This window comes from Bombus affinis, chromosome 17, assembly GCF_024516045.1.
Source record: "Bombus affinis isolate iyBomAffi1 chromosome 17, iyBomAffi1.2, whole genome shotgun sequence".
In the NCBI taxonomy this organism is placed as follows: domain Eukaryota; kingdom Metazoa; phylum Arthropoda; class Insecta; order Hymenoptera; family Apidae; genus Bombus; species Bombus affinis.
In genome coordinates, this window is record NC_066360.1 from 3,044,158 (window position 1) to 3,067,299 (window position 23,142).

General features: G+C 39.5%; 1 protein-coding gene and 1 long non-coding RNA gene across 10 annotated transcripts in view; both read right to left on the reverse strand.

Annotated features, from left to right (window-relative positions):
- Positions 1–23,142, reverse strand: part of LOC126926236 (uncharacterized) — a 420,584-nt gene that overhangs the window by 277,956 nt on the left and 119,486 nt on the right. For 4 of the 8 annotated variants that reach the window (XM_050742483.1, XM_050742493.1, XM_050742491.1 and 1 more), the window contains exon 1: positions 7,118–7,388. The exons of 1 other annotated variant lie outside the window; for it this stretch is intronic. Coding sequence is in view for 2 of the 7 variants with exons in the window: in XM_050742482.1 (XP_050598439.1) it covers positions 7,118–7,180 (63 nt within the window). In the remaining 5 variants the exon portion in view is untranslated. Of the gene's footprint in view, positions 1–7,117; positions 7,389–7,456; positions 7,499–23,142 lie in introns of those variants that run through there. 3 more of the 8 variants (XM_050742482.1, XM_050742480.1, XM_050742496.1) reach the window with 2 other exon arrangements.
- Positions 5,167–7,111, reverse strand: LOC126926253 (uncharacterized). 2 transcript variants are annotated; one of them, XR_007714443.1, is made up of 3 exons: positions 6,419–7,111; positions 5,654–5,938; positions 5,167–5,413 (listed from the first exon to the last, which is right to left on the reverse strand). It is a non-coding gene; the product is annotated as an uncharacterized LOC126926253 (long non-coding RNA). The 2 variants fall into 2 exon arrangements; XR_007714442.1 differs by having other exon boundaries at positions 5,654–5,893; positions 6,374–7,111.

The window sequence follows — 23,142 nt, forward strand, 5'->3', positions numbered from 1 at the left end:
CGAACCAGCTGCGAGCCGAGCGTACCATTCGATATTTTCGAAAAGCCACGTTGCCACGGACAATAGAGAAAAACAATACGCATGAAATAATATTTCCAGCGTTATTTTTATACAAGTTTACGCTCCGATCGTTATTCTACTCAAAAAGCTTCGCGATACATTATGATTTTTCGATCATGTTCATTGGGTGTGATATCGGTGCGTGCTACGTGTTGATCCAAAATATTGCGCGCTTTCGAATAAATATAAAACAGATATTACACGCGTGGTTGAAGAGAGGAAGAGGAGAGAAAAAGAAAAATAAAGGAAAAGAAGAAAAGCGACAGCTGAAAAATGATTACTTTCGTACGAAGAAATAAATATAAAATAAGCTAACGCCACCGGAAGGAAATTAATTTGAAAAATACACGGCCAATGGCGAGTGCGCGGGTACGCGAAAATATTACGTTCGCTGTTTCGTAGAAATACTTTGCGCATTTTTATTTTATATCCGTGGACAGAGACAGGAAGAAAATTTATTTTATCTCCTCATTTAAACGGTTAACGCAATTGCTTTTTTTCTATTAATTGCCAAACAATATTTGATATGTCCATCGGGGGGGAAAAAATACTTTTTAACAATACGACTCGTTATTTTTCTACGTTGCAGCGATACTCGCTGAACCGAATTTAATAAAGTGCGCTCGCGCCCTACGCACATTCCACGTGAATTTGTTTGAAACAAAGCAGCATGGAAATGAACCTTGCCGCCGCGTTCCTGTCATATTTTTTCCACAGAAATCGCTTATCCCTTTGTACCGCCGGGCATATCGAGCATATTCAGATGACAATGGCAAGAAGCAAAGATTAGGCGCGATGCTATTTATAGCTACTATAGTAATTTATAGCAATGATCGATACTCGAGGATCATCGAAACAGAAAGTAAAAGAATAAACGACGAGAGGAGACAAAGGAAACGAGAACGTTCTTCAGGACGGTCTACTTACGCTGTGAAAAAAGTTGTAAACAATAGGCAGCCTAAAAGAAACTCGTCAAAATGTTTACATGGTCAAAGGTGATCACCAGACTCGTATAACAAAGAACCAGGAGAAAAATAAACGATAGAAAAAAGCAAAATAACGTTTGTACTTGAAGAAAAAGTGCCTGCCACGTAAGCAATTTTTTAATTATTATCATTTAACTTGTACTTTACGATTTACAAATTTTTCTAGCACATAACCAATTTGTTAGATGCTTAAATTTTTATTTATTAGGCTTATTAGTATTATAGTTATTTAAAAAGAAAAAGGAAAAATTCCCAAACGTCTGTTGCTTTTATCGTTGGTAGGCGAGGATCTGCCCTCAAACGAATGGGATTTAACATAAGAAAAGAGGTCGTTCCATTATCCGAACGTTCTTGTCCCCTGCTAGTTCCACTAATTATGGAAGGCTCTGCTATATTTCCAAGTTAACAGCGAGTCTTGACATTTTCTTGAAACTTAGAAAGCCTGGCGACGATAAAAACACGGGATTACCATAAACGAAGCGGTAAAAAATAAGCCGGCAGACGTAACAAGGTTGAAACGACGGCCGAATGACAGTCATTTGCGTAATTCTTTCTTAGACAACGGCGAGTACGTTAAATAAGGAAATTTCGAGTAGCAGCGTCGTTGTTCAAGCATCGTCTGCAACATGTGCTTGCGCTGGCCAAGCCAAGTGTGTACGGTGCCAGGTGAACGGTGCAACGATCGTCGAGAAAGTAACTGGTGATCCTGGCTCTTGCGTAACGAGTTTCATGGACTCGCAAACGCGCGCCGAGCTTTTTCAAAAAGCTTGCGTAACGCCATACCGAACGCCGGGTCTAAGAAAACCAGCGTTACCCAACCGCCGGCAATTCCTATCGTCGTGATCCAGCTCGAAATCGCTTTTCTCGCAACCATTCGACCGGATATCGATAGGAACAACGGCCTCTGTGTGTCTTGGCGCACGGCCATTTACCTCGAGAAAACAATTTTCCCGCCCATACGAAACGTCTTACGCGGCCCAAATGAATCTCAAACGAATTTCGCACGTTGTATATGAAAATCGTGATACTTGGCGCGTGACAAAGTGGATAGAAGTAGCGTGGCAGATGTAAAGCACAGTTCGTTCGATACGACCAACGAGGCGTATTGTCGTGGTCGTCGCGTTTCGCTTTCTCGCCAGGAATCCGACGATCTTGTCGAGCCGCACAAGAACACGTGTCTCATGCACCTGTATCACGCTATGTGCTGTATAGTCCATCAACTATTTCACCACGTCTGCTGTCCTCTTGCGTTTACTCCGCTCCCTGTGTAACGCTGTTACGTGGTTGGTCCCGGATCAAGAAGCTTAGCTTGTTGCTCTTCTTGTAACAAGAGTTTGGTTTATCCTGGACACCGCGGTATTTCCATTCTCGTTCGTAAGCGTTGCGCAATCTGCTGGTTCCTTGGAACGCGCGATTATCGAGCTGGCATTGTTGTCCTCGGGACGATCGTTTTCGATTTTAATGGAAAAGCGTCAGCGAAAAAAGGCCACTGCGAGTATCGCTCGGAAATAAAATTTCCTTTTGCTTGAGAATGCTGTTTACGTGAGATACGCTACGTTGCGGATTTTTATGCAAATTCCTATTCCTCCGAATGTAATTGGACGTAAAGGTAGAGAATCTTGATGGAAAATTTCTTGCTTGATAGATGGTGTTAGAATGCGAGATATTTGGCATATTTCATATATTTTCGCGTGTTGTGCGCATTTTTGAATTTTTGTTTAATTGCGTGAAAATCAATGGCACAGTTATGGGAACAATTCACGCTGCATTTCTATGTTACGCGATCAGTTTTCTAAATTAGGCTGCGAGTATCATGTGCCCCAGTCGTGGTTCAGCATGTGCGTGGATAAATCTGCTTCAATTATTCTATCAAATAAGAAACTCTCCATTGCCACTTACTACCACATTCTTAAGGGAACTACGTAATGGGTTTGCATCGTTTCGTAAAATACGAAATTCTTTTCATCGCCGGTCAACGAGTCCTCGAAACATTCAAATTCAAATAATATTTATAGTTTCACAAGATCATTTGTTCAATAAGTAAAATTATTTACTAAACGAATATTATTTTCCAAAGACGTTTTAGTTTTATATCAATTTATTGATTACTTACTGACCTTACTCACTGATCGCCAAAAGCTTCACTGTGTGAAACGTAAGGTACAAAATAAAATTGAATACTCGACAATTCAGAAACTCTGCTAGTCATTAATTAATGATCTAATCAAGCTACCGAGCTAACTAAAACAAAATATCCGAAATAAAATGTTTATTGAAATATTTAGAGACTGGGAGGAATTTGCGTTCAGGTTGTTCGCCTAAATTTTTGCTCAAATTTTTATTATCGTGTTAAACGTACGAGTTTCTTGCAGCCTAGGCGAGATTTCAAAGTAACTCTTTAAGCTTCATTAATTTCCTAATATTCGTGTTCTAATAATCATAAATGAGGGTGCAATTTTCGAGTATACATACAGGTAGTTAATTATTTATAACATGAAAATAATTCTCCAATTCTATACTAATGCAAAAATGAAAATTAAATCCTAAACGAGACGAATCTTGCTGTTGCTTCTTCTTACTTTTTCCTACCTTTTGTTATAGCCTTGGTATAGTAAAAAAAATATAAAGAAATTTTTGATATCTACCCGTGCCATTAGGCAAATGATTATACTTCTGCTAAAAGTCTTAACAAATTTTAAGCTATAAATATTGAATACATAATTTATTGTATGTTAATATTCTATACAAATATTAAATATATAATTTATATATTAATTGTATATGAATATTGAATGTATAGGCTAAATATTAACATTGTACGTAAATATCAAACATATAAATTAATTTTTAGAATAATGAACTTGAGAAAATACATTATTATTTAGATATACTAACAGAATTTTTCAACAATTCTGTAAATCTTCTAAAAATAATCTACAACCCTGTAGAAACATTTGCCTACAAAATTATCCATTTGAAATCACATTATATCATGCAAAATGATTTTTAATCGCCACCACCGTGACGATAATGATTTGTTCAAGCATCTAATTTATTTATCGATCGATCCATCGAAAAGAGTGAATCGATTATAATCTTAAAACCGCACGTGCTTTGCCTTCCTGAATAATAAATATCAGTATTTGGAATTGAAATATTAACGAGTACTCTTCGCCAGAAAATCTGACGTCATTCTCTACCATTAGAATCGAGTTATTAAATTTCTATCATCATTTGCATACGGCAAGTATTGACATTAATCGCGTGTTATATCAAACGATGGATTTTTACGACGAGATATCTCGCAGTCAATAAAAAGCTGGAGAACATGAAAAGTCACGTTTTCTATATTTTTCTTTTTAAGCAAAATAGTTTTAAAATACAATAATAGCTCGTCGATCAATCGTACGATATAAAAATTGTCTTTTTATTTCATTTCGAAGGTAAACGCGATTCTTCATTCGCTTTAAAATTGTTACAATATTTCTCGTATTAAATAACATTGAAACGCTGCTTGTCTTAACAATTATGCTTTTTACTTAATCTCCGGTTTTAATTAGAAATCGAGAAAACACTGGCATCTTCGAATGGAAAACGGTAAATGAACGCGAACGTGCTCGTCATGTTTTCCTCCTGTGATCTTCAAACGCAAAAATTTATCACGAATTTTGCTAATCGAAACGTAACTTTAGCTCGCGGTATTCGGCAAAAATTGTCGCTCTAAATGAATTCTAAAAATCTACTATAGAACTCCACTTATCTGAACTGTATTCGCTGCAACAAAATTTTAGTTCGCCGATTAAACGGACCGTTGATTGAATTCAGTGACAGTGGCGACCGAGCAAATACGAGAAACAGCCGTAAACTCGACTAATCGTATTGTGAAAACTCTCGTTTCCATTTTCTATAAGTTTCTATAACGCTCGATACAGAACTCGAGAATATTAAGTTGTCTGAAAAGTTTCTTTCGCTTTCTAAGACAATAATTTCTCTTTTATATTACTTTATTGAATTAGGTATCACCCATTTTCCTTCTATTTCTATTATTATTTTCCTACATAATTCAATGAACTAATAGAAAACTAAAGACAATGTGCTTCTATTGTTTCCTTGTAAAACGAAAGAAACTTATCGGACAACCTACTACTATCGATAGAATTTAATAAACACCATAAATATAGACACCTTGGAATTTCTTTGGAATTTTTCGTTTTATAAGACGATAATAGATGAACAATTATTTCTGTTTTATATTATTTTACTGAATTAGGTATTATTTTCCTGCATAATTCAATGAACTAATATAAAACTAAAAACAATGTGCTTCTATTGTTTCTTTATAAAACGAAAGAAACTTATCGGACAACCTACTACTATCGATAGAATTTAATAAACACCATAAATATAGACACCTTGGAATTTCTTTGGAATTTTTCGTTTTGTAAGACAATAATTTCTATTTTATATTACTTTATTGAGTTAGGTATCATCCATTTTCCTCCTATTTCTATTATTATTTTCCTGCATAATTCAATGAACTAATAGAAAACTAAAAACAATGTGCTTCTATTGTTTCCTTATAAAACGAAAGAAACTTATCGGACAACCTACTACTATCGATAGAATTTAAGAAACACCATAAGTATAGACACCTTGGAATTTCTTTGGAATTTTTCGTTTTGTAAGACAATAATTTCTATTTTATATTACTTTATTGAGTTAGGTATCATCCATTTTCCTCCTATTTCTATTATTATTTTCCTGCATAATTCAATGAACTAATATAAAACTAAAAACAATGTGCTTCTATTGTTTCCTTATAAAACGAAAGAAACTTATCGGACAACCTACTACTATCGATAGAATTTAAGAAACACCATAAGTATAGACACCTTGGAATTTCTTTGGAATTTTTCGTTTTGTAAGACAATAATTTCTATTTTATATTACTTTATTGAGTTAGGTATCATCCATTTTCCTCCTATTTCTATTATTATTTTCCTGCATAATTCAATGAACTAATAGAAAACTAAAAACAATGTGCGTCAATTGTTTCCTTGTAAAACGAAAGAAACTTATCGGACAACCTACTACTATCGATAGAATTTAATAAACACCATAAATATAGACACCTTGGAATTTCTTTGGAATTTTTCGTTTTGTAAGACAATAATTTCTATTTTATATTACTTTATTGAGTTAGGTATCATCCATTTTCCTCCTATTTCTATTATTATTTTCCTGCATAATTCAATGAACTAATATAAAACTAAAAACAATGTGCGTCAATTGTTTCCTTATAAAACGAAAGAAACTTATCGGACAACCTACTACTACCGATAAAATTTAAGAAACACCATAAATATAGACACCTTGGAATTTCCACTTTGAGTAACAACGAACTTCTATTATCATCGAAAAATAAACGAAAAATATAATCGATAAATGGACAGAATCAGTTTAGATACAGTGGCTGCTGTACAGCGCAGTTTCTATAACTCGACAAAGATATTGTTTTCATAAAATAGATAATTTCATATAATAAATAAAATAATATTCATAGAATAGATTCGTTCAAACGATTGGAAATAAATATTTGCTTCGAGCAAAAGGAACACGTTGCAATAATAAAGATCGTAAAAGTATTTTCCAATTTGAACAAATTCAAACGACAAATCTGTATAATTACATTGTTACTAAATTTCAATGAAATAAATAAATAAATAAAAGATCTTTCGCATTAAAGCATTAAAAATAAGTTTCTATTTTAATCAACTAAAGTATGTACGCCATTTATTTCTAAAATACTATTCGATGAAACATAGGAAAGAAAAGTTTGCATAGTAGCGATCGTTGCAAACGCGTTATTTCAGATTTCGCACGTCATGGGCAAAAAATTCCCGTACAACGCAATTTCCTGTAACGCGAATTCCTATGCGAATTAATCGCGTTGTACGAGGATCTACTATGTTTGTCGCGCATTCGTCCACAGAACAGACAAACGCAGTTTCGTTCTACGACGTACTCCACGTGAATTAACGCGATATTAATTATAAATGTTAATTACTTACCAACCGAGGCTCGTCTCCAGCGCAGGTTAAGAAGCAGCAGGGATGCTCGTCCGTGGGCCGCAGCTGTTGAAACGCAAGGCACGGAATTCGTAAGACAGCCAATGCGAAGATAAAGTAGCGCAACGTATCGTTTAGAAGAAATTTCGCGACGAATATTCGTCACGCGACTGCGAGAACGTGTTACCGAAACCGAAGGAGAAACTCGACTGGCTCGTACCCTACAGACGAACGAGTAGGACGATCGCGTGGAATTTTCACGACTTTGAACGACACGTACCTGTGTTTATACTGTGCGATTTACGACTAATTGCTCTTTGGAAATGAAAACAAACCGTGTACCTGGCACAAAGGCGACGCGGCTCGCGTCCTACGACGGCCGCTCCACTGACCTTCGACACGGACGTTCTTTTACATTTTCTTTTCGACGGAGCAAATTACGAAATTTCAAAGAGAGACATTTGCGGTGGACGGGAAATCGGGGAAAATGGAAAGCACAGGCGAGGAGAGTATAAAATCTTCGAGCTATCGAGCTTTCTGTTAAAGGGCTTTAGCGAACGGGAACTCGACGTACGGAAGCTTCGTACAGATACATTCGGTTTAAGGCTCGCTCTTGCAACTCGTTCTATGCGACACAAGCAAATACGGAAGTTGAAGACGATGGCAATTACGCGATTTTTACAACAATGTACCTTCGTACGAAGGTGAGACCAAGTCTGTGAAATGTGGCGGTGTAATCCGACGGCATAATATAAAACAAAATACATTATGCTTCTATTGTTTGCTCGAAGCGAAAGAAACTTTTCGGACGACCTGATACGTTTGAAGATGCAGAGTCAGTAGACTTACAAAGCTGAACTTCGACTCCTACGAGTCGCCTGGCCATTCGAAATTGCAGTCTGGCCGCGTGGCAAATGGTTCAAATTGAACTGAGTCTTCCTCCGATCTCTACGGCGTTTCGCAGCGGAGCAGAAGAGAACGAAGTTCGCGATCTTAGGAAGGTTTTCCAGTTACGGAGTTTCCAGTTGTCCCACGTATTTTTATCGATAGCTTTCGTCCAGAGTTCCGCGGTATTATACCTTCGCGAGCGTCGAAACAAAGTGAAAACGGCCGAGCTCCGAGGGCCGCGTAAGTCCCAGTAGAACACAGATGAAAGAATCGACCCCGCAGACCCCGAGAAATCCGTTTTGAAAAAATAATTGCCATGCTGACCGCGGACAACAACGCGGGACAGAAGCTGCTACGCACGGTTATCGCCTGTGGTTGCTTCTCGCCCGGGAAACAGAGACAGTGGCTGAGAAGACAGAGAGAGAAATTGGAAAATAGGGAAACCAGAAGAGAAAAGGGCGAGGGAGGAATACGACGATGACAAACGGCGACGTTGACGAGCACCGAGATTCCTCGAGCTAACTACAGGCTGTCACACTCGCGCTATTGGCCGCACACCTGTGTCTATAGCTGTATTTATGTGCACACGAGGGAACGCGTGTTAGGGGACGACGCTCTACATAATAATCCGGCCATGCACACACGTAGCCAGGCCTTTGCTGCCTTTGTACGCAACGTTGACTACGCAACGGCAAACACGCTGATAACGCGGTTACGAACAGCGGACGAAGATGACGCGGTTCTCTTTAAAATTCAACCTGGCCGCCCGTACACGCTGCTCTTCATCTATTATTGCTCGTATTTGCGCGTATTTATGCAGCTATGCGCCGACCCGTGTGCAGCTGAATTCGCTCACCTGTTTGCTCTGCGTCCACGTCGCTGCGTGTGCGTGCGCGTATGCAGAACAGGTGAACGATGATTCTGTGGGAAAAGTAAAACGCGTGGCGCGACTTTGGGGTGGAAATTAGACCGACGATTCTTAGCGGGTTAATTATTGGCTCGCTTGGCGGACGGAGTTATGGATTGGTCGAGCGTTTAGAGGGTGGAAGGAGGGTAAAAAGGTGGATGATACTGCACGCGTGGCCTCGCGGAGATTTCTTCGAAAACACGCGTGCCAGTGAACGTGTTAAAGGGACGGGGCGTGAACGTAACGAAACCGACTGGAGGAAAATAATGTTGGAGACGAGCATAGGGAAGAAATATGATCATATGAAGGTAGGCGTTGTTTTAAATAAACTTTTTCGCCAACCACGATTTGTGAACTCTTTACGAATGACAGAATGTAGGATTTAATTTTTAGTTTCATTTGTTTAGTGCACGTGACATTATAATGTTAGGATATCAGGCAGAATAAAGCTACGGCTAAATGCTCTTTCTGCATGCAACCATTTTTTACAGGAGAATTTATTTTATCTACTCCTAGCATTATAATAATAACACGCAATTACGTTTAATAATAGTAATTTAATTATAATATATTCATTATAATAACAATGGGGGTGGAAAAAATGTTGCGATAAAATATAACCGGGCGTTTTTCTTATTAAGCACGTCTGTTTATATAATAATTGCGAAATAAAACGTCACGAGGGAAATATCAAATTTGGAGTAATTCGTCCTCCTATTGCGTCTATCAAGTTCAATGTATTTTTATGAAATTCAAAGGAATTCCATTGCTTGATTTATCATCCTCGTTGCATTTTTACAATTACAAGCTTCCAATTGAAACTGGGTTATAAAACGTGCAAACGTTACACGATCATTTCACTGTTATTTTAACGCGACATCTCGACGGGACATTTCACCAACTAATTTTTATTTCGAACTTTTCGTTCGCATATTTTCTCCGCGAATGCAAAATGTTTGAGGAAAGTGATATTAAATTATTTAACGAGAGAAAATTCCCATCCACCAGGCATCGTATCGTAATTTTCAATTGTCTTGGCGGAATTGTAATTTGTAATACGTCGATGAAGGAGGACAATCGATCATCGCACGTGGTGAAATTCATCTTGCGGAGTAAAATCACAGTGCCAGGAATATGCCGCGTCCTGACCAGCGCAAGTTAATTTCGAGATACAGGCCAGCAATTAAAAGTAATAGTACACCTACTTTATCAAATTTCCCTAATGATATCAGAGATATGAGATTAAATTTATGGCATATTATATCAGTGCACATATTAAAAGCAATTATTTAATGTAACGATCGTTATTTATTGTCGTTTAAATGTTTGAAATTGGTCGAATGGAAAATAATTTCCAAAGCATAAAGATAATCCCGTACCGTTCTGTATGGCGTGTTTGACATTATTTGAAACAATTCACGGCGAATGTTTTGATAAAAAAAAAAAAAAAGAAAAAAGAGAAGAAAAAAGAGGAAAGAGAAGGGGAGGAAAAACCATGAAAATGGAGATACGAGCATTGTTCAGACGCTAAAAAACGGATTTAATTTTATGGAAATGTGTGTAGTCTAATTGAAGAGATGGTATTGAGAATCGTAAATTGCTTTTTAATCGACGAGTTTCATGAAACATTTCAGGTGAAATATGAATTGTCATTTAATGCGCATCACTTTAATAAGTTATACAGATTTATACACATACTTCGGTTGATTTAAAAATAATAATAAAACAAAATGGCAAACCGAAATAAATGCCCCGTTCGTTTCATCACTTTCATTTAGGGATTAAACGAAATTGATAGTGACGAGTAAACTTTCCAGTCCCTCCGCCCTTCCATATTATTTTACCTTTTATTTTACAAAATATTTAAAATTCATGACAGTAAATGATAAAGAGTTTTCAATATCGAGAAGTTCGAAGCGCAAATAAATTAATCGCAAATATTTAAACGATACGCTTTGTAACTTTGCATAATCACAGCACGTGATAACTGGCGTGAAAGTAAAAATACTCTGACAACTTTCCTCCATGAATTCCCCACCGAGTAGACGTATAACGTACAAACGAACGTCAAAATAAATTGCCAGCTTAATATCAAAACATAATTTCCATCACTAGCAACGTCTACTCCGAAGCGTACGAATCTTCGATCGGTGTAAAAATCGGCCGTTTAGAAAAATTCTACCTGTCCAAGTTCCATATATTCTCACGCATTGCCGATTGATTGGTGCAAGAATCGGGCGATTCCAAGTAATTTTTCGACCGATCGCGAGCGACCAGCACTCGCCTATTTGCCAACTTTATGTAAGAAAAAAAAATACCAGCAGAGAGCTGAGACGTTGGCCGAAGTTGGCCATAAAAATCTTCGTCCTCCAGCAAATACTCGTGGGCGAAAAAAAATGTTAAATTCGCCCTACTTCCTTTACATCTATGGGGCTGCACATCCGCTTAACGAAACAAGTCGCAGACGCGTTTCTTCGAGTAGCAGCTCGCACTAAACTTCCACCGCGCAGTTCTCTCGCAGGAATTTCAAAAAGCAACGTGAGGAGGACCGAAAGCTCGTGGATTTTCTGCGGTTTCAATTGTTCGATCGTGGAACGGCAAGAAGCTGCCGCCTGAAACAGCTCGTCTGATCGGCGCTCTTGTCCCGCGGACCAACACTTGCCACAAATTCCAAGCTACTTAGCGCACTTGTCATTCAGAGACACGCGGCGAAACATTTACTTTCCCCCCGTTGCATACATCGGTCTGTGCACACAAAGCGCGTGCTTGCGCATGGTACACACGTAAAAGTATGCACGTACGTCGGCAAGGTCGCCGTACAGTGTGCCAGACACGTGGTTTATCGTGCACCTTGATCAATGAGCGCGAGTGAATGAGCCGAATCGCGCCTCAACTCGCTAATCCACGCTACTGAGACGAGCTACTCGCACAGCCTGGAAAACGAGGCAATTTGTCGTTCGAAGAGCATCGCTCTACGCTGGGACAAGATTTTGCGAAAGTTGTGCTCTGTTGATCGGGAATTGGATGACGAACAGCGCATTTTTCGGAAATTGCTTAGTATGACAGTTCGCTAAAATTCACGTTGCATCGTTTTTCCCCTTTTCCTGTGATTTTCAATTGGCGCCTCTCACGCTTTTCTTTGCGATCTCACTGTGTGCAGCGACCTGTGTGTACACCAACAGGTATATTCGCGGTTAGAAAACGAGAACAGCAGACGAGAATGTTGTTTTCCTTTTGCCTGTTCTCTCTCTCTCTCTCTTTTGCTTTCTCTCTCTCTCTCTCTCTCTCTCTCTCATCGTCGTTTATCGAATCGGGGAATCTGGACAAATTGAACGCGGAACGAGAGAGGCGGATAACTTGATGACGCTGGGATTGTGAGTTACGACGACAAAGAAAAGCGTACGCCACGTGGATCGCTGTATTGGCGATAAATTGAACCGGTTCGGCAATGAACATGCGACAATGCGGATTGTTTTCGTCGGTATATCGAATTACGTGGAAATTTGAAGTTCACGATGTCGTTACGACAAGTGTTTCTACCTTTTCTTTTATCTTCGCTTGAAATTAACTTCAGGTAACGTGCAGGTTCGAGCAGCAGTTGTCTTTACACGATTTTTACGCCAACTTCTTTCTTTATTAATTCATTCACGTTTATTGGAATTTACTGAGATCTGTTAGAACGAAATCCTGGCTAATGGTTTGATTAAATGGCTTCTTAATTGCTTGAATTTCATGAAATATTTACACGCCAGTTCTACTTATATTTTTAACGACAGTTGTATTTTGGCAAAATAGAACCACTTGTTACATAAAACACTGTTAAAGTGGCTTTCTATCGGGGAAGGATATTAACCTACTCGTTTCCAAGTGAAACATGTTAATCCTATTGCAACGAGCAAACTCTTTAAAAGCTGCAATTAGCCTAATAGACTTCTCCATTAAAAGTGTCGATTCGCTGAACAAGACCAATCGCAAAAAGTGTATGCGCCGATCGTTAAAAATGTCGCTTTTTCGCCCGACACCTAAACTATTCCACTAATATTGAAACACCAAACTCTATCAACTCATTAGCCCGTTAACGCTGCGCAGTGTAACTTGAAAAAGCCGTGAATTAGCTGCTGAAATTCAACCACCGAACCAGGGTAGATGCAAACTCGTAGATTGAAGCTTTAAGCTGTTTCAGCTTTTCCACTGTCTCCTGTCATCTTCTCGAGTTTCTAACCGTTCACAGTCCTGTCCCAGCGAAAATCAGGCGTCTAGAAGGCTATTAAAAAATGTCAAAAGGAAATTGCAGATCTCAAAAAGAGGTTGAGAGACAAGGCGAAGCGTTACAATGGACTCAGCAGCGTCAAACCGCGTAAATCAGAGAAACACAACGTGGACATGAAAATAAAAGTCGAAGCGCGTCCGTGCAAGCTCCGCAGCTTCCTATCGTTGGAGAAATCAATCAAACGAGTGCGATCGAACGACATCGCCTTTGCTCTCTCGCTCTTTCGGTTTTCCCTGGAAAAAAGGAAAAAAAGAAGAGACCGGTCTCCGGTGCGTCTCTATTTGTTTCACGCTGATTGATCGAGGGATCGACAGCTCGATTCTCGGACGAGGTCGCCGGCAAGAGCGGCACGTGGCGCGTTAAATATGGTAAACGAGCGACGTGACAGCCACCACGCGAGGTCCAGTTTCCTTCTCTTTTTCCCCCCTTGCCCTTTCGTTCTACACGTGCAGCGACGCCGCAAAGCGCATTCCCCGACCTGATCGCGGATATTCCACGCGTCACGCGACTCGCTTCTTGCAATGCACGTTCGTCAAGCGCGATCATCGATCTATCACCGTGTGCCGTTCGTCAATCGGACGGATCGACTCGGTCACGCGCGCTCCGAAGAAACGTGATTCACCGACTCCCTTTACCCTACTTTTATCGACGTTTCTGTGGCGTAACGCAGTTTCGCTGTTAAAAACTGCAAGCACTCGATACCTGCGCGTGTGTTTATTCGATCATTCGCGATCGGGAGTCGTAAATTCCCGTTACGATTAGATAATCGATCCCCCGATTTCTGTTACGATAATAGGGCTGGTTCGATTCAGCTTGAATTAACAGTGAATTAACAGGTATAAATTAACCCTTAGAATGCTGTGGACGGAGTACTTTTTCGCTAGACTCAACTCTATTGATTGACTATTCAAAGCGTAATAAGTTATAGTAATTCTTTTGCACGAGATTAAATGGTTCGAGAGCGTTATTTTTTAGTATTATTTATTATAAACATTGAGATTTACAATAAACTAGAATTTGGGTATAAGCTAGAATACTAAATTTAGTAAATGTAACGCAAGTTAATAATTGAGTTGTGTGTGAAAAATTTCAAAACAAGTATCGATACATAATCATCTTTCTCTTATTTTTCACACAAACAACACATTTTCTTCTTGATAGTTTGATGCGACTGTCCACGGAACAGGTAGACGACTGTTATAACGAGGCATTATTGGCATTTGTTTACCAAGAAATGCATTTATATTTATCTCACACAAACGTAATGGTATTACTTCTGCGTAGGTGTTCGGGAAAATTGACAAACGCATATATGTGTCCTTAGTCCACACCGATAGCTTCCGCCGGACGCATATATGCGTCCATAACATTCTAAGGGTTAATGTTTACTCCATCAACTTTGTAAGGAAGATAATTACACTGATGCGTATGTATAAGTTAAGTGAGTGATCGATTTAAGGGTAGAAACCCGGTAATGACTTGTTGACTATTCTAACAATGAAGAATAAGTAAGATAAAGTGACGATGCTGTGTCTAACGCAAGGACCATCGAATTTGTTGATGACGATTTTGGTTAGGAAAACGAGGGCAGTGGACGTTGCTTCTGATTGTATGAAAGAAGCTTGGTGGACTAGGAAGGGTCTTAACCGCCCCCGATAGAAAGTTGCTGGAGTGAAGTATCATAGAAAAACTAATTTTCCCGTGTCTTCCCGCCGTTTAGAAACGACTCGATAAACAAATGTTTGTTCGGTCCGAAGGACCTTAGAAAGTTCCTGAGATTTATGATGGGTCCTTGAGACTATTGAGAGTACGCAGTAAGGATGAGCGGACACCTGGTTGCCATTTTGCCTGACGTGACAGTATGTTCGATGGTCGTAGCGGAGATCGAATACCGAGTCGATGAACCGAGTGATCGCGGAGTTGTCAATAGCAGCTAATGACAAAATCCGCAATCACTTAATTGCCAGCCCAATATTATACAGCAAGTAGATTCTTTTTAATTATTGTTTAATTTGTAGTTTACAATTTGTCCAGGTGGACATTTGGTAAATTAGCAAGTAGATGTTCGTTGATTTTGGGTTGGACGTTTAGCATAAAACGGCACAGTGAATCATCGCTGTGGAGTCATCGCGATGCGGATTACGGGAAAGACGGGAGGATCTGGTGTAGGATCGTATGGAAGTTGGACTTCAATCGTCGCTTCAACTGTGGCCAAACCGCGCCAGTTTTCGTAAATATAAACGAGCACCAAGGATCATCGACGTTAACGCGCGACAAAATCTCACGGAGAATTCTCCGCTTGCGAATTTCACTGACTTCCGGGCAAAATCCCATCCGCCATACTGTCCGTTGCTAACGAAGATATTCGCAACGATACAAACATCGAAACTAAACAATTAAAAAACGAAAAAGAAAAGAAAGAAAAACGAATGGACGAAGATGAAATTGAACAAACTATCGCCTGTAAATAAATATCGAAGCGGAAACGCTGTAGGTAGCGGATGTTCGTTAACGCAAAGTGCGAAACTGATATTTCAGGTTCTCCGGTAATCGAAAGAGCGGGGGAAAAAAGGGAGGAAAAACACGTGGAAACGTGGTTAGTAGGTCGGCGTTGGCGGAGCTATTCAGTCGTTATTCCTTTTAGCCGGTGGAAGCGCCAACGTCCTTCCGCGTGATTACGGAATTTCACCTGTTGCCGGCTATTACTTCTGCCGCGGATTACGTAACAATTATTACGACAATCGATTACCATTTTATCGAGGCCAATGGATGGATACTGAAATCGATATAAACTAGATAGGAGCGCGGATCACCTTTACGTCTTGCATTTATCGTTCCTGGCGTCTATTCATAGTTTAACAACGTGCAACTGTGCAAGTTTTTTTATTTATTTATTTATTTATTTATTTATTTATATTCACAATTTGTCCAATTTGGACATTAGGTCGAATTTTTTAGTAGTTATATCAATGTGTTGATGGCTAGGTTAGGTAGCTAGGTTAGGTAGCTAGTTGCTAGGTTAGGTAGGTTAGGTAGCTAGTTGCTAGGTTAGGTAGGTTAGGTAGCTAGTTGCTAGGTTAGGTAGGTTAGGTAGCTAGTTGCTAGGTTAGGTAGGTTAGGTAGCTAGTTGCTAGGTTAGGTAGGTTAGGTAGCTAGTTGCTAGGTTAGGTAGGTTAGGTAGCTAGTTGCTAGGTTAGGTAGGTTAGGTAGCTAGTTGCTAGGTTAGGTAGCTAGTTGCTAGGTTATATCCTTTGTGAGGTCTGCTGGGTGCTTCCTTCTTAGCCTTCTGTTTATATTTAATGTGTTGAACGTTACCGTAGCTGGCCGGTTTGGGTGTGTTGCTATTCTTGCCTTGTATCTTTCCGCATAACTGCTGATTGCTTCCTTGACCGTTGGGATTCCCAGGTTCCTCCGTACGTCATCGTTTCTGACTTGGGGCGTTTCTGACTATGAGGCGTTTACTATCGTTCTAAGAATCTTAGCTCGCATTGCCCCTATTCTGTTTATATGGCTCATTGCTGTTGTCCCCCATAGTGGTATTCCATACGTCCAGATTGGTTTTGCGACCGTTTTGTATATTTTGAATTTATTTTCTATGCTTGATTCGGATTTTCGGAATTCGGAATGTTGTTATGTATCATAAACGATATCTTACTGATACAAATGTAATTACTATTAACAAGTAACAGCGGTGATGAGATAATCGAGATGCTGATGACAATGAATTTAGGTTCGAAAACGAATCCATGGCCAATGGGATGACGAACGCGATTTTTGCCACAGCCTAAGTCGAGCTCGACCTACCGATCCACGATTCTGCTGTGTCTCAACGTACTTGTCCCCAGCACAAGTAGAATTTACATGACTGAAGCTCAGTTCAAGTGAAGCTGCCCTTGAATACTCCTCTCCGTACCTCTCTGTACCTTTCAGGTCAATTTCAGTTCTTAAGGAGAGCTATTTAAATACTACATACTTCTATTAGGTACACGTCCCTTCCGTGACCGTGGCTAGGTTCAGCGACCTGTTATGTCACTTCGAGCCCACTGTCATAAATCGTGAGCACTCATCTCGAATTAAATCATAAACGACTATACCTCAATTTTATTATTTAAGTACAGCTATGGTAAAAAGTCTGGGCTAAAGCATCGGGGACCTTGCCAAATATTGCAAAAGAAAGGCCCCGATGTCCTTTCATCTCCGACGTGTATAAAATAAGAACAAAAGATGGAACAAAAGCTGCTCATTGAAGATTTAGTCTTCGAGAAAATCGAGTTGAAAAATTTATCGAGTATACTTGAACGTAGATCATGTTATTGTGCAAGCATACCGCTTGTGTCTGTTATTCCACGTCAAAAATATTTCCACATTAAGCAGGTTAAAGTTCCAAACTCGAGCAACCGTTTACATGGGAAATCACGATTCTCGATTCAGAAATAAAAACCACTGCCGATGCGAAAGATCGTTTAAACGAGAAATGAGTGGCGAGGCGTGGCGTTATAAACAAGCTATTTGCATATTGTGCGAGTATTATGCAACGACGACGCGGTTTGTCAGGCTTCTGTTTACCGGCGAGAAACGAGTATATTATGCGAGTACGTAACGTGATTATTACGTTAAAACGTGGAAACGTAATTATAGACGCGTAATGAGCAATCGGCTGGCTGTGATGATCCTATTTAAGGAGACAAACGTGTCAGGCATGTGAACCGACAGATAAAAAATATTTCCATCATTACGATTCTACGAGCACCAGATTTCTTAGCGCGATAGACGTAATGACTGCTATCCGTCATTCTATAAGACTCGGCTGTCGTCAGGTATTCCGTTGGCAAACGCGTCATTAATCCGATTCGATTGATCGATACGGTGAAGAGGTAGCCGCACGTCGCACGATAAATATGTCCAACTATTCAAATAGGTGAAATCATCGCGACTTGTTGTTAGCCTTCTGCTGTCTTACCAGTCAGTAAGCCGCTAGACTTCTCCGGGAAACCTAGCACAGCCTTAGGACGACGTTTAGATCTACGAATTCTTCGATCAAACAACGAAACATGATTTGTCATCTACGATAGCCTCCAATGATTAGAAATTATCGATTTCTTTAACAGAATTCACTCTGGTCTTGTCCTATCTCTGCACATGGAATGGCAAAGGTCTTCACCTTCGCGAACTTAGGCGAACATGGCTGTCGTAATTTTCCGATTTTTATCTCTTAATATTTTGCAAAATATTCAGAAACTAAAAAGCTGTAGTAGCATTTATCATACGGCTTGTCCAAATGAAATTCATAAAATTGCTGTGAAACAACATCACGGGACTCGTATAATAACAATAAACAATTAGAAGAATGGAAATGAGAAAAAATTACTTGTAAATTATCTATTCATACCGCGGGAAGCTCTAAGTTCATGTAACCAGTGGTTCTTCTAAAATGAATTCACAGGAATCGCTTGCTTTCATCGCTGCTACACGAGAATCGCTCCTTAAGAATCCTGTTGAATGAAGGTCAAGCATGCTCGATTGTTTCTCCGTATACAGTCGATACGCAGGCTATTAATCCGGTTTACGATCGATCGATCGATCGATCCGGATCGAGGTAGTCGACAAGAGGCGCACGTGCCAGGTTAAATATGGCAAATGACTCAATTGGAGCTGCAGGTCGCGATGTTTGCCGCGCTTTTTTATCTTTGCCCAGCATGTCGTGTCTGGCGCGTTGACTGAATCGCCACGCGCTGGTTTATGCCAGCAATATCCCGTATCTGCTATTTCCAGATGCGTTTCGATACTAGAAACAGCAATTTTTATCTTGCCGCTGAAGTTAAACCGACGTTCGGTTGTTTAATAGTTCTGTTTCTTTTTGTTTCGAAATATTTTTTAATCGAAAAGGAATTCTTTGCTTTTGGAAATCGGTAACTGGCGGAGTAGCGCGGAATTTGAGAAACACGAAGCTTTATTTTACTATGGAGGTTACACGTATGGGTAAAATCCGAATGCCTGGCAGCATTTTATTTCTCACAGTCAGCATCGTGATTTATAGTTTCGCAGTTTATGTTTTCTTCTCGCTCGGATTTTCAAAATATACCGCCACGTTTATAGTTGAATTAGTACGTTTGTCGTAAGATGATGATATTGTACGATATCCTTTTCGCAAAATTTCATCGATTTTCGGATACTTTGCACGGCGTAAAAGACCAACAAGAAGACAATTATTTTGAGAGGCGCGAAGAATTTTCCGGCGATGTACCAAACTCGTGTTTCACTCGCGTTAATTAGCCAGCAAATACGAGTCTTTATCCTTCACACTTCATCGCTAAAACAATTCTACGTTCGGACTGGTATAGCTAAGATTTAAAGATTCCATGACGAAACTGTTCCGCAGACAAAATTTACTGTACTGATTACTTCAATTATAATATTAATAGTGTTGTTAGCATAAGGACGATAACGATACCATGGCAATAATATTACACGTAACCACTGCAAATAATAATCTTTTTACTCTTCATCTGGTACCAAATAATAATAAAATATTTACTTAATTCCATGTGCATTTAGATCTACGAATTCTTTAATCAAAGAGCGAAATATATAATTAACGAAAAATATCATTAGAAATGATTGATTTCTTTAAAAAATTCACTCTGTTCTTGTCCTATCTGTTTACACGTAATGGCAAAGGTCTTCACCTTCGCGAACACCTCATTAATTTCTTCTTTCATCGGAAAATGGTACGAATTTTAATCTCCAGGATATTTTTTGAAAATTTATTCCAAAATTTAGCCAAAAAAGCGCTCTACCTTAGTAAGTTTTCTCCACGAAAAGTGGCGTGAATTTTCACTCGCGATAGTCCTTAAAAATTCAAAACGATCCGTTTCATTCAATACCGCGTTCTGTTCTCACATTCTTTACTTTACCCTCGCGATTTTCTCGAGAAACGCAACGTAGATTCCCAGTCGTGTCAGCCTTTGCTGCTTCAAAATCACCAATTTCTGCTGTCAGTTTTTCAAACGGAACCAAAGGTTTTTCTACCGTCGCAAGTCTACCATTGGATTTACACGCGTAACTGTGAAAAGTCAGCGATTTCGTCCGAAGACGCGCGTTCTGCTGGCTTCTTTTTATACGAAAAGGGACGTCCTTGTCCGTGCGAGCGTGTTGCGCTTTCTTTGCGCGTCCAGACAATCCCATTCGCAAGCGAAAATGTGTTACTGTCTATAAACGGCGCGGTTTAGCTCGTGCACCTCGCATTCCCGAACTGGACTGGACGCGGATTCTATAAGGTTACGCCCTTTTTGCGACGATTTGCTCGGCTTGTTGGCACGTGAACACGCTTCTTGCCGGCGGCTTAGACAAGCTGGCCGTGTTGCAAGGCGTCGGATTAAACGGCTCGTTCTTTCCACCCGAGATGAAGACGTTCCGGCGAGCTCGATCATAGAACTCGACGTTGAAACCTCTAGGAATGCTCGCGACGCGAGTAACTGGTTGAGAGTTTAATAGAGGAGGATGCACGAGGAACAGACGCTTCTTATATCGTCGTCTCCTTTTTACTCCGCTTTTGTAACCTGTCTTACAGCTGTGAATACATCGATGTCAGTTTTTCGTTCATCGTCGGCTTGTCGCAAGGATCACACGGTTAAGAAATATTCGTTTCTCGGCGTGTTCATTTAACACGGAATGTTTGCAGTGTAAATTCTCATTGATCGACTACTCGGATGTCTATTTATTTATTTATCTACGCGGCAAATTTTTAATTTTGAGATTAACGGAACGATTAGTATACGTATGGGTTGGTGCAAAAGTAGCAAGATGTATTGGCACTCGAAGATATTTTCTTCTTTATTTGGTAGAATTATTACGATCAATTCTCATTGAGAATTATAAGTGAATTATTTTGGCGTGGTACTGTAACTTGGATTATAAGCGTTTATAGTATGTTTGATTCTAGTTGAATCTAAAGGGCAACGTCTTTTTAGTCTGCGGATCTGATCGGTCGTGTCAAGTAAACTTGAAGATATGTTAAAAAATTCATGTTCGAAGAATTTCTGACACGGAAGCTTCTGCCGCCTCGAATTTCCTCTCTGACACGCAGAGAAATAATCAAAGCTCGCGCTATTCGTGTCTTTTACGTTGACTCTGCTATTTTTCGCGCAGAGTTTACTTCGTGAAAGAATTTAGTGTTGGACAAATTACTGTTTCTGAGCAATTCGACGAGGAATGGAGAAATATATTAGAACAGGGAATTATAATATTTATGTAAAAATTATCCTACGAAGATATTTCAAATTATTAATCCCTCGGTCATTTATTTTTATATTTCCTACTTGGAGCAAGCAATTATTTTCCTTTCACTACGCGGCTGCTCTTTTTTACACTTTGATTGTTTGTAATAAAATGCTGTTTGTGCGGGGAACATATAAAACAATTTCTTAAAATTCACTTAGTTCTTCACCACTTTATGACTCAATGACTTTATACTCTTCGTACAATTAATATACTTTCGTCCTGGTAAATAGTTCGAGCATGTCCATTCCTAGTAAACAGAAGTTTCTTCCTGTAGTCTATCGTTCTCTTTTCACGAATTTATAACACGAGTCACGTGCGAATGATTCGGCGGAATCTGCGAGAATTCCATTAATTAAACGGTTAGCTGTTTTTCACGAGTATATTCGTCACGAAGAAAAGGCAGTATATCGCGATAAAATGGCCATATAAAACACGACTAAGCTAGAAACATTTACCGAATGTCTGGACAAATTGTAGAGTACAAATTAAATAATAAAAAGGAAATATAAAACACAAAACACTTGCTCCGTGTTTGACGAGTATACTCGTCATTGCTAACATTTTGCCACGCTTTCCAAACAAATCGCAGCAGCTAACTTAACCGCAGTCGTTTCGCAATAAAAGAAATATATAAAACACAAAACACGTGCTCTGTGTTTGACGAGTATACTCGTCATCGCTAAAATTTTGCCATGCTTCTCAAACAAGTCGCAACAGCTAACTTAGCCGCAGTCGTTTCGCAATAAGAAAATTATAAAACACAAAACACGTGCTCCGTGTTTGACGAGTATACTCGTCATCGCTAAAATTTTGCCATGCTTTTCAAACAAATCGCAGCAGCTAACTTAACCGCAGTCGTTTCGCAATAAAAGAAATATATAAAACACAAAACACGTGCTCTGTGTTTGACGAGTATACTCGTCATCGCTAATTTTGTGCCACGCTTCCCAAACAAATCGCAACAGCTAACTTAGCCGCAGTCGTTTCGCAATAAAAGAAATATATAAAACACAAAACACGTGCTCCGTGTTTGACGAGTATACTCGTCATCGATAAAATTTTGCCATGCTTTTCAAACAAATCGCAACAGCTAACTTAGTCACACTCGTTTCGCAATAAGAAAAATATAAAACACAAAACACGTGCTCTGTGTTTGACGAGTATACTCGTCATCGCTAACTTTGTGCCACGCTTCCCAAACAAATCGCAGCAGCTAACTTAACCGCAGTCGTTTCGCAATAAAAGAAATATATAAAACACAAAACACGTGCTCCGTGTTTGACGAGTATACTCGTCATCGATAAAATTTTGCCATGCTTTTCAAACAAATCGCAACAGCTAACTTAGTCACACTCGTTTCGCAATAAGAAAAATATAAAACACAAAACACGTGCTCCGTGTTTGACGAGTATACTCGTCATCGCTAAGTTTGTGCCACGCTTTTCAAACAAGTCGCAGCAGCTAACTTAGCCGCAGTCGTTTCGCAATACGTTAACTTGCATCAATGCTCGAGCGTATCAACTGACTGGCCGACAGAACTGCACGAATTGTCCAGTCGAACGTGACCCACATGCCAGCAATATCGCTGCTAACAAATACGCAAACACCTTCACAATCGGTGACGGAAGAAGAGCGCCAGGGGAATGGCAGGGCAGGCGAGGGTAATTATGCGAGTACGCACCC